General features: G+C 37.6%; 1 protein-coding gene and 1 pseudogene across 4 annotated transcripts in view; one reads left to right on the forward strand and one right to left on the reverse strand.

Annotated features, from left to right (window-relative positions):
* Positions 1-16,196, reverse strand: part of LIFR (LIF receptor subunit alpha) — a 78,219-nt gene that overhangs the window by 30,417 nt on the left and 31,606 nt on the right. For all 4 annotated transcript variants that reach the window (XM_081826035.1, XM_081826032.1, XM_081826034.1 and 1 more), the window contains 3 exons: positions 12,439-12,602; positions 5,808-5,982; positions 3,729-3,983 (listed from right to left, as the gene is read on the reverse strand). In XM_081826035.1, coding sequence (XP_081682161.1) covers positions 3,729-3,983; positions 5,808-5,982; positions 12,439-12,602 — 594 coding nt within the window. The remainder of the gene's footprint in view (positions 1-3,728; positions 3,984-5,807; positions 5,983-12,438; positions 12,603-16,196) is intronic.
* Positions 7,313-8,584, forward strand: LOC102743165 (nucleophosmin pseudogene; annotated as a pseudogene).

A 16,196-nucleotide genomic window follows, 5' to 3' on the forward strand; every position in this document is an offset into this window, starting at 1 on the left:
AAAAAAAAAAAAAAAAGAAATTGGTATCTCTGTACTCATGTTTAATCAAGCATACACAGAAACTGGTGTTCTCTGTCATATTTACCTTATCTACCAAATTATCTTTCACTAAGTTTTTAAAAAGCAATTACCTACTTGTTGCAAATTCTGTAAAATAATTTTATTTTTTAAGAACTAATCTTTAAAGACAGTTCTTTGACTGTTTCAGAGACTTAGAAGGACAATAGAGAATTTCACATACCTTCCTGAAGTAGAATAATGTCCGTCAATGATATTTTAGGTAATATTAAGGGAAGTCATGAGTTTTTAAAGTCTAACAACTGCATAATCAGATAACACTGATATATTTGTTTTGAAAATAGTTTTAAATCTAAGGCTAAACTTTCAGTCATTTTATTAAAATGACATACCAAATTTTTGGGTATACTTAAAATGCCGATTATTTTAGTATTTGGCAGATTAATGTTAAGGTGAAATAGCTAAAATCCAAATAACAGAAGCAAATTAGAAAGAAGTGGAAGCAAAGATGGAGGGAGGAAAAAATACGAGAAGGCAGTATTTGAAAGGTAATGTACTGACTGCCTTCTCAAAGAAATTAACTTACCAAGGGATCAGCTGAAGCTGGATGAAAACTAGGTATAAATCAACTGTATTACCAGCAAATAGAAAATGCAATTTAAAAAACAAAGCCATTTTTATGAAAATATTTTCAAATGAGAAAGTATGAAATTTGACATGTGACATATAATATTTACACACTCTAATTCTATGTCACAATGTAGTATTTTAAAATTCTTGAGTATGCTAAAAGATTAATAAGTCAATTTTTAATGAAGTGGCACTATCTATGAAAATAACTCTGAGCGATCATTGAATGCATAGTGTTTATAAAATATTTTGCTTATAACTAAATTAGCTCATGCATAAACACTGAAAAATACTGGTAAATATCCTATCTGTTGGATAATAAATGTATTTGCAATTACAATAATAAACTGAAGAGGAAAAAAAGCCACTTTTACTAGGACCAAACATCAAACTCTTAGGAATTAACTTACTAAAAGATATATAAGACCTCCTATCACTAAAATAAATCAAAGAAGACCTAACTAAATGAAAATAAATACATATTCCTGGTTTGGATAACTCAGTATAGTGAGAATGAAAGTTCTCCTAAAGTGGTCTCCTAAATTAATAAATCTAATGTAACTCAAATCAAAATCCTGGCAGGTTTTGATTGTGTCTTTTCAATATATGGTGGGTTAACAGGATATCCATAAAGGAGAGAAAATAATGAATCTTAATCCCTAACTCACACCATAAACTGCCCTTCCTGTTAAGTTCCTAAAGAAATTCCTCTGAAGGAAAATACTATCACTGCTTCTGAGTTAACAAATATTGAAGAGTTCAACCCCAAATGCTATAAGTGAAGGTTAAATTATGAATTAAATGGGCTTGTTCTACTATTATGATAGAAGAGTAGAACACTGGGGTGCCTGGGTGGCTCAGTCGTTAAGTGTCTGCCTCTGGCTCAGGTCATGATCCCGGGGTCCTGGGATCGAGCCCCGCATCAGGCTCCCTCCTCTGCGGGAAGCCTGCTTCTCCCTCTCCCATTCCCGCTGCTTGTGTTCCCTCTCTTGCTGTGTCTCTCTCTGTCAAATAAATAAATAAAATCTTTAAAAAAAAAAAAAAAGAGCAGGACACTATTGGAAATAATAAAAACCTAATGAATAGTCTCATCTTCTGATTTTTAATTTTTCTTTTTCATACTTTTAAGTGGATATCTCACTTTTTGGTATCATTTATCATAAGGTAGCCTCCCTCCATATACCACTGGTTTTTAACTTATACACCATGGTCATTTGTGAGGAATGTTGCAAGTCCTTCCCTAAAATTCCATTAGGAAAGAAATTTTCTAAAGTTTAAATTTGAACATTATCTCTCTCTCACTTGAATTCCAAAATGCATTACTGGGAAGACAAAAAGAGAGTAAGGTTACAGCCATCCAACAGAAGTGCATCTAATCCTGGTTATTCCCTTGGGAATATATGAGCAATGCAACATAATTCATCCTAAGTTTCACTGGAAGGAAAAAAGAGGTGGAGAGCTGCTGGTCTAGAGCACAGCTGAGAATCCAGAAAAGGGTAAGAAAAATCACCACACGATCCAAAGAAAAATCACAAAACCCACTCAGTACATTCCCCACCCTTTGATCATAAGACCCTTTAGACCAAACTCAGCCTCTGATTCTGAATGCTGGGGAGGAAGGGAAGCAGCGCTGCTGGGGGCAAAGCCATCCGCGCACCACATGGCAGTTACCACATGAGAGGGGACAGAAACACTCCAAACACAAAAGTCCCTGTGGACATTAAACACAAGCTACATAAACAGGGCAGTCCCTCACGACAACTTTCGGAAATGTGGAATTTTAGAACTGCGGGAATGACCATGTTAATAAAGAAGCCCTTGTACTATGAAGCCTCTGTTACAGAGAGGACACAGTGAGAGAGGGACCCTCTCCGAGCCTGTCCTCCAGCGACCCTCTTCTTCTCAGATATACTCCTTTAAAAGCTAGAGAAGCACATGTTATGCTGTCAAAAGATTTTGTGTAAAAATCATTACGGTTTCTCTAATTGGGGGATGTTTTAAAAGGTATGTTTTTAAATTTTACTTTTAAAAAGACATGTATGTTTGTATTAGGTGGGATGTTTTAAAATTTTAATTTTAAGAGGTGTATTTTAGGTGGGAAATTGACCGTGAGTAGGCCCTCGAACACAGGGCTCAGGGGCACTGACGTTGCATGCCGTCAGAAATCTACATACAGGGCACCTGTTTAGCTCAGTTAGAAGAGCCTGCAACTCCTGACCTCAGGGTCTTGAGTCTGAGGTCCATGCTGGGTGTAGAGATTACTAAAACAAATAAACTTAAAAAAAATCTACATAAGCTTTTGACTCTCCCAAAATTTAACTACTAGTTAGTTTACGGTTGACTGGAAGCCTTACCTATAACATAGACAACTGATTAACACATATTATTTTGTATGTTATAATGTATTATATTCTTACAATAAAGTGAGCTACAGAAAATGTTAAGAAAATCATAAAAGAAAATGCATTTATAGTACTGTACTGTAGTTATTGGAAAAAAATCCATGTAGGGGCGCCTGGGTGGCTCAGTTAAGCGTCTGACTCTTGGTTTTGGCTCAGGTCATGATCTCATGGATAGTGAGATCGAAACCCATGTCAGGCTCCACGCTCAGCAGGAAGTCTGCTTGAAGATTCTCTCCCTCTGCCCCTCCCCCACCTCTTGTACACCCATTCTCTAAAATAAATAAATAAATCTTAAAAAAAAAAAAATCCATGTATAAGCAGACCCATGCAATTGAAACTTATTTTGTTCAAGGGTCAAACGTATATGAAATAATTCCTAAACAATGTAGGATCAAGAAATATTATACACAAACTACCCTTGACTCAGCAAAACTGTTAACTAAGAATTTAAAACTAAGCAGCTGGATGTTTCAAATCTTACTACAAAAGCTACAAGTTATATAAATACAAATATATAGAAAACGAGCTTAGAACTCATCTTAAAACAAGCAAAAATTCTGGTGTCTTCATATTAAAAAAAAAAAAAAATAGAACTGTCCATGTCCCTGGAAATAGCATTAAAGCTTTTAAAGAGGCCCAAGACAGATCAATAGGTACTCTTTAATATTATATACTTACATCCTGCGAAAATAACTGTCCCAAATATGTTATCTTCCGTTGTGAAAACCACATTTGTTCCGCTGTTTGCAGAAACAGAAATATTATGGATCTTGATTGCCACATTTTCCCCATCAAGATGGATAAGGGGACAATTTGTTTGGCCAATCTGTGCTGATAACACTTTTTCTTGAGTCACACAACAAAATGTTATATCTGAGCCTACAAGTATCACTTTGTCTTGAGGAAAAACCTTAGTCTGAGAATCAGGTGACCCTAGAGAGAATAAAAGGAATTACAAATACTTTAGAAGTCTTTTACCATTAAATAGCCCAGTGTATATAAAACATACTATAAAGTGTTTTGTAATAATGGCAGCCCAAAGGACCTTCAAAAGAGCAAGACATATACAAGAAATAAATAAAAACCAGGTATGTTTTATCTACTTATGGCTGATAATGGGGGAGCGGAGGGGATTTCAGGCCAATGCCCAAGGTCACAGGTTAATGTCTAAGAAGTCTGAAGGTTCAAACAAAATGGGTTTATATCCATATGTGAAAAATCCATACCAAGAAAAAGTCACTCATCAATTCCAGTCCTTTGAAATGATTTCTATGTATTTAGGGCAGACTTCTTACTTTCCATCAGCCTGAATATATGTTTAAGTATTCCACATCCTAAAGAGCACTTTTTCCTTAACCTCAACTCTCTGCAGGTTAAAGCCACAGCTTTGCTTTTATTTTCCTAAATGTCCAATCTTTTTAATTATCTCTAGTTTCCTTTCTATCTAAAAGTCTTTAATCTATCACAATCTGGCTTCTACCCCGACCATTCTACTAAAGTGGCTCGCTGATCTATTTGTTCAGTCCAATGGCCACTTCTCAGTAACCCTTGCCTTCAATATCCACAGCATCCGATATGTTGCCTAAACTCCAGCTTCTCAAAACTCCTTTCTCTACACCACCCTACTCACCTGGGCTACTCTGAACCCTCTGGCTACTGTCTTCCACTCTGCTGGCTCTTTTTCTTCGATCCTACCCTTAGACATACAAGCTTGTAAGACATGTGTCCCTGGTCCCTGTTTCTCTTTCCCTGAGTACAGTAACCTCTAGATTTAAACAATTTCTTATCCCATGTATGTTGATGACTCTCAAATGTACATCTCCAGCTCCTAGTAGTCCCTTGGATGCCAGACTTGTATTTCCAACTGCCTGAGACATCCCTACCTGGAAACTTCATAAGTACCTCAAGCTCAGCATTTTAAAAATGAATTTATCTTTCCCACCTAAGTCATTCATGTATTTCCTGTTTCGGTGGAAAGCATCACCAGCTACTCAGCTGTCCAAACTATTATAGTCACCTTTGGCTCTATTTCTTGGTTACCAAATGCACAGTCACTAATTTTAATTCTGTCTCTTCAGTGTTTTCATACCTTTTGCCCCTTTTCCTTTCCAGACCCAAGTGCCCTACTTTACGCTTTCACTGTCTTTTGTTGAATGGCAATAAGATCCCCATTACTTATCTACGTGCTTCTAGTCCTTCCTTCCTCTGACCCATTTCTCCATGTGGGCACTAGAGTGGATAATCTACAATGATAACCAGCCTTCTGAAGGACTTCATTACACCGTCAACAATTTTCAGGCCTCTCTCACGCTGCCAACATTCTACCTGCATATGAGTTTCATTCAACGTACAGACGATTTGGGATTTGGGGTATACTTACAGATTCCCATTTCTCTGCAGCTCATAGGGATCTGCTCTGTGGGCAAGAAACTAGGAGCCATTTTTTTTTTTTTAAATATAGACTTGATCTCAATAACATCTACATAAAATTTTTAAATGTTCTTCAATGCCTACCACAGTGATTTTCAAACCTGGATGTTTATCTAATCCCTTCAGAAGATCTTTAAAAATACAGATTCCTGAATCCTATCTCAGAGTTTTTGAATCAAAATGTTCTGGGACAGAGACTTGGAAGATCCCCAGGTGACCCACATGAAGCCAAATGGCATTTGGAGAACTGAAAGCTTACACTAAACCTTATCCTTAAGATTAATCTAATTCATTTGAGAATCGAAAGCTTTTTAAATGTAAGCTTACAAGAAACATTCTTCAGTGGGCTCCAGTCACTCCACTCTGTGTGACCAGAGAAATGAGGATCGTCAACATAGCATCTAATTCCCACAGAATGAGTGGCGCACTCCAAGGGCATGTCTGAGGTCCAACTCCAGTGATGAACTGTATCTTTACCATTCACAGTTGTGTTGTGGGTCACCTAAAAAATGAACACAAACACAAAATAAGATTTCTAAGTAGTGATATGTTCTGCTTCCTTAAAAAACACAATAGACTGTGTACAATCACCACTAAGTTAAAGGCTTGCCCTTTTGTACAACCATCTTGGTTTTCTATAAGGCATAATAGGAGAGTTACAGGAACAATAATCATGATTCATTTATGTTTACTTCTTTTTTTAAAATTCCAGCATAGTTAACAGTGTAATATTAGCTTCAGGTGTACAATATAATGACTCAACAATTCCATACAACACCCAGTGCTCATCACGACCAGTGCACTTGTTTACTTCTTCAGCTTTAGGCTCCACTGCATGATTATACATGATGTTAATATTCCAAAACATTCAACACAGTTCACAGAGAAATGTACCATTGCCAAAAATGATCTCCATTTTTCATCAAGAAAAAAAATTAATGGGTTTGTACTTCCAAGAGTTAAAGGCAAAGAAAGGAACAGCACCTCAACAAAATAACTGTTTCAGATCAGATTTGTTTTTATATGCAGCTTATAATAAGATAAAAATTAATCTCAACTGTGAAAAATGGGAAGGATTTCAATAAAATATCAAAGATCTACTAAAAGAAACCTTGGGAGCTCCAGTTAAAGACAACAGATTAAATAACTGTATTTCCTTTTCTCTTATCTTCTGAAATCTTTCTAAAATGAAAGTACACAGATTTTTTTTTTCTAAGGCATAGATGCACAAAGGCAAAAACCAGAAGAAACAACACCAATGAAATTCTGGATACTGGAGAGCTGATGGACAACTAATGGACTCAGAAGACCTGAGAAAGCTGAATCTTAAGCCTCCAATGGGAAAGGCAGAAATCACCTGATTTCTCTCATGGAAATGCCAAAGGGCTCAGGAAGGGGTTGTACCAGACTCCCCTAGAAATGCAGTGAAGGTGAGGCGCAGAACAGAAGACTGCTTGAAAGTTGAAGAGATTTTAGGTACCCAGATTTCCCTCCCACATTCTGTGCTACCAAAAGACTACCCTTCTTCATCTTGGCAGAATGGAGATTTATGATCTGGAAAAGTAAAACAATACCTCTGGAATGAAAAATCTCAGAAAGAGCAGAGAATGGGAAATACTGTACCCAAAACAAGGGGATTACTAACCTATGCACTATGAAGGCTGGGATGCTCCTGCCTTCTTCTCCTACTCAGCCCTCAGGATACTGATGGCAGAGTTGCTACTTACCAGGTAGGAACCTAAATCAACTTTTCTGGGGCATATGAACAGGTCAAGATAAAAATCTAAAAAAATAGTATTAAGATTTTGTCAACTAGCCTGGTGTGATTCCGCCCTGCATGGCTGTTCTGTGCAACAGTAGTCGTTTATCTCCGTCCGCCTTCTCTCCCACCTAAGTGCGTGCCACCACCCCATGGAAGACTTGATGGACATGGACATGAGCCCCCTGACGCCCCAGAACTATCTTTTCGGTTGTGAACTAAAGGCTGACAAGGATTATCACTTTAAGGTAGATAATGGTGAAAATGAGCACCAGTTATCTTTAAGAACGGTCAGTTTAAGAGCTGGTGCAAAGGATGAATTGCACATTGTTGAAGCAGAGGCAATGAATTAAGGCAGTCCAAGTCACACTGGCAACTTTGAAAATGTCTGTACAGCCAATGGTTCCTCTTGGGGGCTCTGAAATAACAACACTTGTGATCTTACAGTTGAAATGTGGTTTAGGGCCTGTGCATATTAGTGGACAGCACTTAGTAGCTGTGGAGGAAGATGCAGAGTCAGAAGATGAAGAGGAAGAGGACATGAAACTCCTTAGTATATCTGGAAAGCGTTCTGCCCCTGAAGTGGCAGCAAGGTTCCACAGAAAAAAGTAAAACTTGCTGCTGTTGAAGATGATGATGAAGATGACGACGACGATGATGACGATGAGGATTCTGATGATGAGGAAGCTGAAGAAAAGGCTCCAGTAAAGAAATCTATATGAAATACTCCAGCCAAAAATGCACAAAAACCAGAATGGAAAAGACTCAAAACCATCAACACCAAGAACAAAATGTCAAGAATCTTTCAAAAAACAGGAAAAGATGCCCAAAACACTGAAAGGACCTAGTTCTGTAGAAGACATTAAAGCAAAAATGCAAGCAAGTATAGAAAAAGGTGGTTCTCTTCCCAAAGTGGAAGCCAAGTTCATCAATTATGTGAAGAATTGATTCTGGATGACTGACCAAGAGGCTATTCAAGATCTCTGGCAGTGGAGGAAGTCTCTTTAAGAAAATAGTTTAAACAGTTTGTTAAAATTTTCCGTCTTATTTCATTTCTGTAACAGTTGATATCTGGCTGTTCTTTTTATAATACAGAGTGAGAACTTTCCCTACCGTGCCTGATAAATGTTGTCCAGGTTCCATTGCCAAGAATGTGTTGTCCAAAATGCCTGTTTAGTTTTTAAAGATGGAACTCCACCCTTTGCTTGGTTTTAAGTATGTATGGAATGTTATGATAGGACATAGTAGTAGTGGTGGTGGTCAGACAAATGGAAATGGTGGGGAGACAAAAATATACATGTGAAATAAAATCAGTATTTTAATAAAGTAAAAAAAAAAAAAAAAAGATTTGTCAACTAGATAGCCCATCCTAATCACCTATAATGAAGCCCCAGTCAAAAGTCCCTGGACGGCAAACAAAAGTTCCAATTAGATTTTAAAAAAAAAATTTAACAGTCACTCACTTAAATGTGAGCAGCAATGAAGATGACCAGAAATTGGAGAAAAAGTTCTAATATGAGAGTCAAAGATCAAAACAAAGAAAAAAGCAACTCGAAGAAACAGACTATACAGAAAGAAAAAAAATTAAATAACTGATATCCTCAGAGATGAGATATTGTATCCATAAAACAAACAGAACAGACAAAAGGGATCTCTTGTACATTTAAAAAAAAATCTATTAGTAGAAATTCAATAGCAGCAAGATAAAGTTTAAGAAAAACTGTTCAGAAAATAGAGCAAAATAAAATTACAGATGGAAAGTAGGAACAATTAAGAACATTAGAGGACCAGTCTAGAAGGTCCAATTTCTGGAGAATTTCTGTAAGGAAAAAAAATTTAAAAAGGAGAGAACAGATATGAAGAAATCAGAGACATAAGACATAAAATAAGAAAATTTCCCAAGCTGACAGACATGTGTTTTCAGACTGAAAGGAGCCCAATGACTGTCTAGTACAACAAAGGAAGACAGACCCACAAGAAGAAGCAGATGGAACAATGTCTTCCAAATCTTGAGAAAATTCCCCAACCTACAATTCTATACCCAGCTAAAGTAGCAATCATGAATGAGTGCAAAATAGACATTTTTAGAAATGTCACATCTTAATAAATTCATCAGGTAGCATTTTACACTCCCATCAGAAGTGTATGAAAGTTCCAATTGTTCTGCATCTTCTCAATATTTGGAATTGACAGTCTTTTAAATTTTGTTAGCGACCAATTTAAATTAAAAAAAAAATAAAGTATATCTGCAAGCTACCATTATAGGTAGCACAGAATATTTATAATAAATAGCAAATACCTACTAGAACATATGCTTCCACCAAAATGAGGAAATAAGAGGAAGAATTCAGGAAAAAGAGGATCCATCACAAGAAAAAGGTAAAAGGAATCCCCTGGATGATGATGGAGACCCCCTGGTCCACAGCTTCCTAAGAAATGTGCCAGGAAAACACAGAGATTTGTCCTAAATGGCTTATGGGTAGACCTAGGTATTAATCTCTTCAAACCTAGGGTTGGCTGGTAGGAGTGGAGACAGCTGGAGCTCCTGAGAAACCTCTGGCCACAAGAGTCCTCAGCTATTTACCACACTCCTGCTCTACCAACATTATACCTATGTGAACCCTATGTAAGCAGGGCTGAGAGGTAAGCCAGAAGGCCTCAGAGAGAGCTATTCACAAACATTTAGCTGATAAAATACTAGTGTGTTTGAACATTTCAACAGGAGATTCATACAACTTGGAGAGAATTTAGGATTGAATTAATGGGGCACAAAAATAAAACTAAAAATACAAGACAATACAAGAAGCTGTAGCCCCCCAAAAGGAAAATAATAGTATATGCTACTTGGTTTAGCTGTGGATAGTGTTTATATAACTATAATACAATGAATGCCAGTCTACCAAACATTATCACAGAATGATAGAATACATGAAAAAGATGGGAAATGTGTGAGAGAGAGAGAGAGAGAGAGCAAGCACGCCAGCATGCAAGTGTGCGTGCCCAGGCCAGGAGGTGAGGGGACTAAATTCTCATCTCCCACTGTTACAATAAAACACTGCTCAAAACTGAAAAGAAAAATTAAGGAAGAGCAACATAAGCATGCTATCTGGACAACGGAAATACATAATAAAAGAAACAGCTAAAAGAACTGAAACTTGTTGTTTACATGGAGAGCAAAATGGGAGGGGCTGAGGGTGCTGCAAAGCTCCCAGGTGTCACTCCTATCCTGGTCCCTGCAGTGCACAGCTTCCATGCCCATATGTGAGGCGACGGGCAGAAACCGTCAAGTTCTAATTGAAACACCAACGTGTAGTAGTCTTGATTCTTACACAATCACAAAATAATAGCGAAGTGACAGGTCATAAGCAACTCTGCCTTAAATAATGGTATTAATAACATATAATTACAAACAGAAAGGTCACATTTTACTACAGACCTGCATCACTTGCCCTCTCATGTTTCACTTTTTAAAAATTCATTTGTTCTATTTCTATTTTTCTGGCCTCGTGCTGTATTTCCCCATATAAAGATTCTTCTTCAAAGATCAGATCCCCAAAAGTACCACTTTGCCACTGCCATCTTGTGATGCATCTTGTGGCAATGAGTTACAGCATACCTTAAAAATAGTATTTCCATTTCTTTATGCTTAATTTCACTTACACTTCTAAGAGTAGCCCTCTTATTCTAGCATCCCTTAGTCCCCAAAGGAAGTAATGACAACTAGTAGGTGTTTAGCAGCTTTATAGCTATCGGTATCATTTACTAAAGTAAATACTTGACACCACTTCACAAATGAGAAAAAGGAGGTTTGGGGAAGATACCCGAAGCCACTAAGTGGTAACCCACCCAGCACAAAATGTCAGGCCATCATAAAGAGCTACACAGTGCAATTTTAGATAAGCAAAAGTTTTAAGACACCTGTGGCAGAGCTGTGTCAAAGCTAACTCCAAATTAGATTGACAGGGAAGAACTGCCATTAAAATTCAAGAAAAGAGAGGGCATTTTAGGCTGAGGAAATCGGGATGGGCTTTAAAATAAGGGTAAGATTTGACTCGGTCTTGAAGAGTACCTTCAATTTGCACAGGTGTAAAGGAAGGGAAGGCATCTTGTACAAAAACAAATATATCTATTTTGTAACAGAAACTGCAGTGGTTAAGAAAGAGCGCAGAGTCCTGGCTCCACCACTTCATGTCTTCCTGTGTCTCTGCAGCTTCATCTATAAAATGGGGATGATGCTGACAGTGGCCCCCTCGCAGGTCTGTGGTGAGGACGCACGGAACGACCACATAGGGAGCTTTTAGAGCACCATCAGCAACGGAAGCACTGCGCGCACGTGCACGCTAGCTACAGTTACGGCTGCCACTCACTTGGGAATGTAATACACAGCGTCAGACAGGAAAACCGAGACAACAACTGTGAAATACAGAGTCATCCTATTTTTTATCTTTACAATCTGGCTTACCTATGTACTTGGGCAAATAACCGTAAAATCATGAGATAGTCTTCTAATTCTTAAATCTCTAACTAAGCGTATTGCAAATCCATTGAGGGGGAAAAGAGTAAAAGGACAAAAAAGGGAATTCCCACATACCCGCTGTCAAAACATTTCACTACTATTCCCCATTCTCCTTTAGATTAAGACAAAACTGAGACAGATCATAAGGAATCCATTCAGCAACAAAATTTTTAAAAAAATAAGAGAAAAAAAGCATAAGAGTAAGAACGTTATTTCAGATTCAGATAAATTCAAGCTTAGCTTATACAAAATTTCTCTACAATTACTATGACTAAATATGTTTCAAAACGTTTTTATATTTATAGTATTAGACAAAAGTAAAAATAATAGTAAATTATATGTATACATTTATTTCATTTATGTGAAAACATGCACATAAAAAAAGCTGGACAGAAACACAAAAATAACATTTACTGTGGTCAAGTGGTGGAATCATGGATTATTCCTCCCTTAATTTCCTAAATTTACTATAATTGGTAAGTAATACATTATTTTAAGTTATACATTATTTTAATAGGTGACTGGAGTGATAGCACATAGTTTTTAATGAACCCTGAAAGGATATCTGATCTACTTCCTTAACAATATAAAAGTTCACTGATACCACCTTAAAAATCTTTTAAAAATTACTTGGTTTCTTTAATGTCACAGGAAAAAAAAAATCTATTTTGGTTCAAACTTACTAATTTTACAATTTCCATATTTTCTTTACGTAGAATTTTAATTTCCCAGATGACATTTAAATGATATGGAAAAACAGAGCCTCTGTCATTCCACTTTAGGTGTAATGTGGAAGTTGAGAAATCAGCAGACAAATTCAAGATCTCTGGAGTGTCTGGAATTAAGGCTTGGAAAAAAGAAAACAAAAGACATGATTCAGTAAAGTAAGTAATGATTTTTCATATTGTAATTCCATTAATCAACTAATTTAAAACTCTTATTCCTTCTTGATCAAAAAATAATCAAAAACTAAAAGCAAACTCTCGGGACGCCTGGGTGGCACAGTCAGTTAAGCATCCGACTCTTGATTTTGGCTCAGGTTATGATCTCAGGGTCGTGAAACGGAGCCCCTCATCCAGCTCTGCACTGGGCATGCAGCCCTCTTAAGATTCTGTCTCCCTCCACCCCTCCCCCTGCCTTATGCACGCTCGCTCTCTCTCTCTCAAAAAAAAAAAGTAAACTCTCAAAGTGATTACTGAAAAAAGAGAATATATTTATTTGCATAAGCAGTCCCCAATGATTCATCCGTCAAATCTGAGAAAATTATTATCAAATCCTAATATGTCTTCTAATACAAATAGCCACTGGGTTCCTACAAAACTCTAGTGTCATCAGTCTGGAATCTATAAGGAGGCAACATGAGAGAGAAGTAAAGGAGCTTCCTCTGTATGACTGTAGGTCGGGCCTAAGAAAATGATGGAATGCGGAAAGCCTGCTCTCGTAGAGATCTCCATCTGTTTTCTCTGATGCTGGCAGAAGTCACCCACTTGGGGATGCTATGAGCCATTCCTGGTATAGGTATCTGTAAACAGCAGCAAGACCACAGGAATGACCACGGCATTGAGTGAGGGAGTCAACAGGGTACTGTGCAGAGGTGGGAGTACTCAGCAGGATAGGAAGTCCACCAGAAAGGCTAGGTAGGCTGTGGCGTGCAGGGCTCTGAGAGAGAGAAGGTGATTAAGTGGGAGACCACTGGGGAAAGGCTGACCAGAGTAGCAAGGATACGGATCATGACACATCAGCACGTGCATGAAGGATATGGAAAAGGAAAAACTCTGATGGGCATTTCAAAGAAATGACAGGATCAAAGAAATGAAGGACTAGTATAATAAGAAAGGGAAACATCTAAGATATCCTCAAGTTTCTAGCCTAGAAAGCAGGCAAAAGGAATCACGGACATTGTGAAGAAATGCGAGAGACAGGCTACTGATGACCAAGCGTCAGGGAAGGGACAGAAGGTCAGGGGAGGGGTCTGCTGACAGTGAGTGAGAACGGGGCCCATCAGCACCACGGACACGGACTCAAGAGGAACTCGCTGAGTGTAGCTGAAGAAAGAGGCTTGAACGCACGACTCAAAACAGCCAAAGCTTGTTTGAGAGCTGAGAACTACCAATAGACAGTCACACCTTCAAGGAACCAGAGAACTCCAGCAAGAATCCTGAGAGGCAGAAGGAAACCAGAGAAGATCCGGCACTGCTGAGACTAAAAGAAATGGGCTGTCGTTGAGGCCAAATCAAAGAGTTCATAGAAGAAAAGTGAGAAAAGAGCACCAGCATTGTCACTGGTGATAAAGAAGTCTGGGAGGGCAGAGGGCTCTGAAGCTGCAATACAAAAGGTAAAGAAAAAAACCATGCTCAAAGATATAGTTTACAGGGAGAAATGGTAAAAAAAAAAAAAAAAAAGGAGGGGGGCAGAAAAAGTAAGGTATTCTTTAAAATCTTCAAGTCTCCCTACCTAAAAGGGATGAGTAAATTATTCAATGAGAAACACGGAAGGTGTGAGCCTGTTCCACTGTATGAAACATAGGCTTTCTGGTGTGAAGGGCAGACAAGATGGGGACTCTGTCTTGCATGTTCTCTCTTCCAATCACAGTAAGTGAAGGTAAGTTAAGACAACTCCAGAGACACATGCTCTTGGCCCATTCCTATCCTAGCACTGCCCCATGAAGCACAAGGGCCGGTTAAAGGAGTCATGGCAAGCCCAGACTGCAGGACTTTACAGAGGTAGGGTAGCTGAGTGTGCTAAGTAACAACAATGGCAGAGCAAACCAATATAAATTAGTCTTGGAAATTAAAAACAAGTTCTTATTAAATTTAACTAAAATGTGCTGGCCACAGTGCTCTATACCGGATCTGTGTAAAATATCTTTGGCTGGACAGGAAATAGTACCTGTGGCTTCAACTAAACACTATACAGCAAAGTCAACGGTTTCACAGCTACCTAAGGACAGTGGAGGATGCTTTATAGGACAAGTTTTAAGTAGGAGCTGCTTTTAAAACAGAAGGAGCCACTATATTGTACACCTGAAACTAATATAACAAACACTGTATGTTAACTGACTGGAATTAAAACATAAACAAAAACAGAAGGAGCAAGAAGTTGCCTTAGTGCCAGGAGAGGGAAAGTTCAAGGTGCCAGTGTGACCACAGAGCAAAGGCTTCTGAGAACACGGTTCTTTCAAATGCTTCAGGCTGTCATGATACGGTAACTTAAAAATTATGAAACATGGGAGCATTTACACCAAGGCAATATTTATCTATCAAAATGCTCCCTCCCCGGAAAGTACACGTAATTTACATTTTATCTAAACAGAAGTGAGCTATTCTTCAAAACACAAGTCATAGCCAATAAATATTTCAAGCCAAAAGACGGTAACAATCACAATTATGCAAACGAAAGGATTAAACACATACACATAGTACACTTCATACTTCATAGTATACTTCCTCGCAGTAAAATGGAAAGTTTCCCTAAGATCCCACAAAATATTATCTGCATTTCTTTCCAGCTAAAATAGACACTTGAGGACAATATTTTCTAGAAGACACTTTTCAGCTGGGAAATAAATTTAATCACTTGTGTTTGTTTATTTTTTAAAGCTAGTACATCTTTACTCATAACCTCCATTCTCTTCTTGCTTAAACATCAGAGGATGGGAGCTTTCCCAGCTCATTTATAGGATCCACATTATTTATTCTGTCTCAGCCAGATCTTATTTTCAGGTTATTTTAAGAAACTTAGACACTAGAAGTCTTACAAAGACTTATTTCTGTGTTTGCCCTTGTCAATTAGAAGATGAAATACCTTGTTTGCTTTATATGTATAGTGCTGAAAGCATCTGGAGAAAACTTAATTTCTCAAACTTTAATTCAGTAGCAAATTGCCAAAATCCCAGATCCTCTAAGGCACAGGTACACTATCATTTCATACCTTCTCCCAAACAGTAGGTACTCAAAAGATTTGCTGATGCATCCACCTCCTTTTTATATTCATCTAGTTTGCTTTTCAATTTTCTTATCAGTATTATCATAGTAGTAATAGTAATATCTTATTATTGAGATACTATTAATCTAATATTCTAATCATAATCAAACCCAGTATTATTAAAAATGCTATCAACAAATTACATGATATGTAAAAACAATGAACTATTCATCTAGTAAGTCATCTAGAATCTGTCTTGATTTGCCCTTCTAATTCTTTCTGTCAAACACTGTCATCTTCAAGTAGCTTCCCAGGCAGAACCTTCTCAGTACCTGCTGAAAAATCAAACAACACAATCTGGCTCTCTCACAGAGTCCTGGGGAATTTTTTAAAAATCTGGAATAAAACTAAGTTAGATTCCTTATACCTTACTACAAAATAATTCCAGATGAGTAAAAGATTTAAATCGAGCATGATAACAAAATCAAAAGCTCAAAGAAAAAATAGTGAAAGATTC

This window comes from Leptonychotes weddellii, chromosome 7 (genome assembly GCF_054177405.1).
Source record: "Leptonychotes weddellii isolate Sample4059 chromosome 7, ASM5417740v2, whole genome shotgun sequence".
NCBI lineage: Eukaryota > Metazoa > Chordata > Mammalia > Carnivora > Phocidae > Leptonychotes > Leptonychotes weddellii.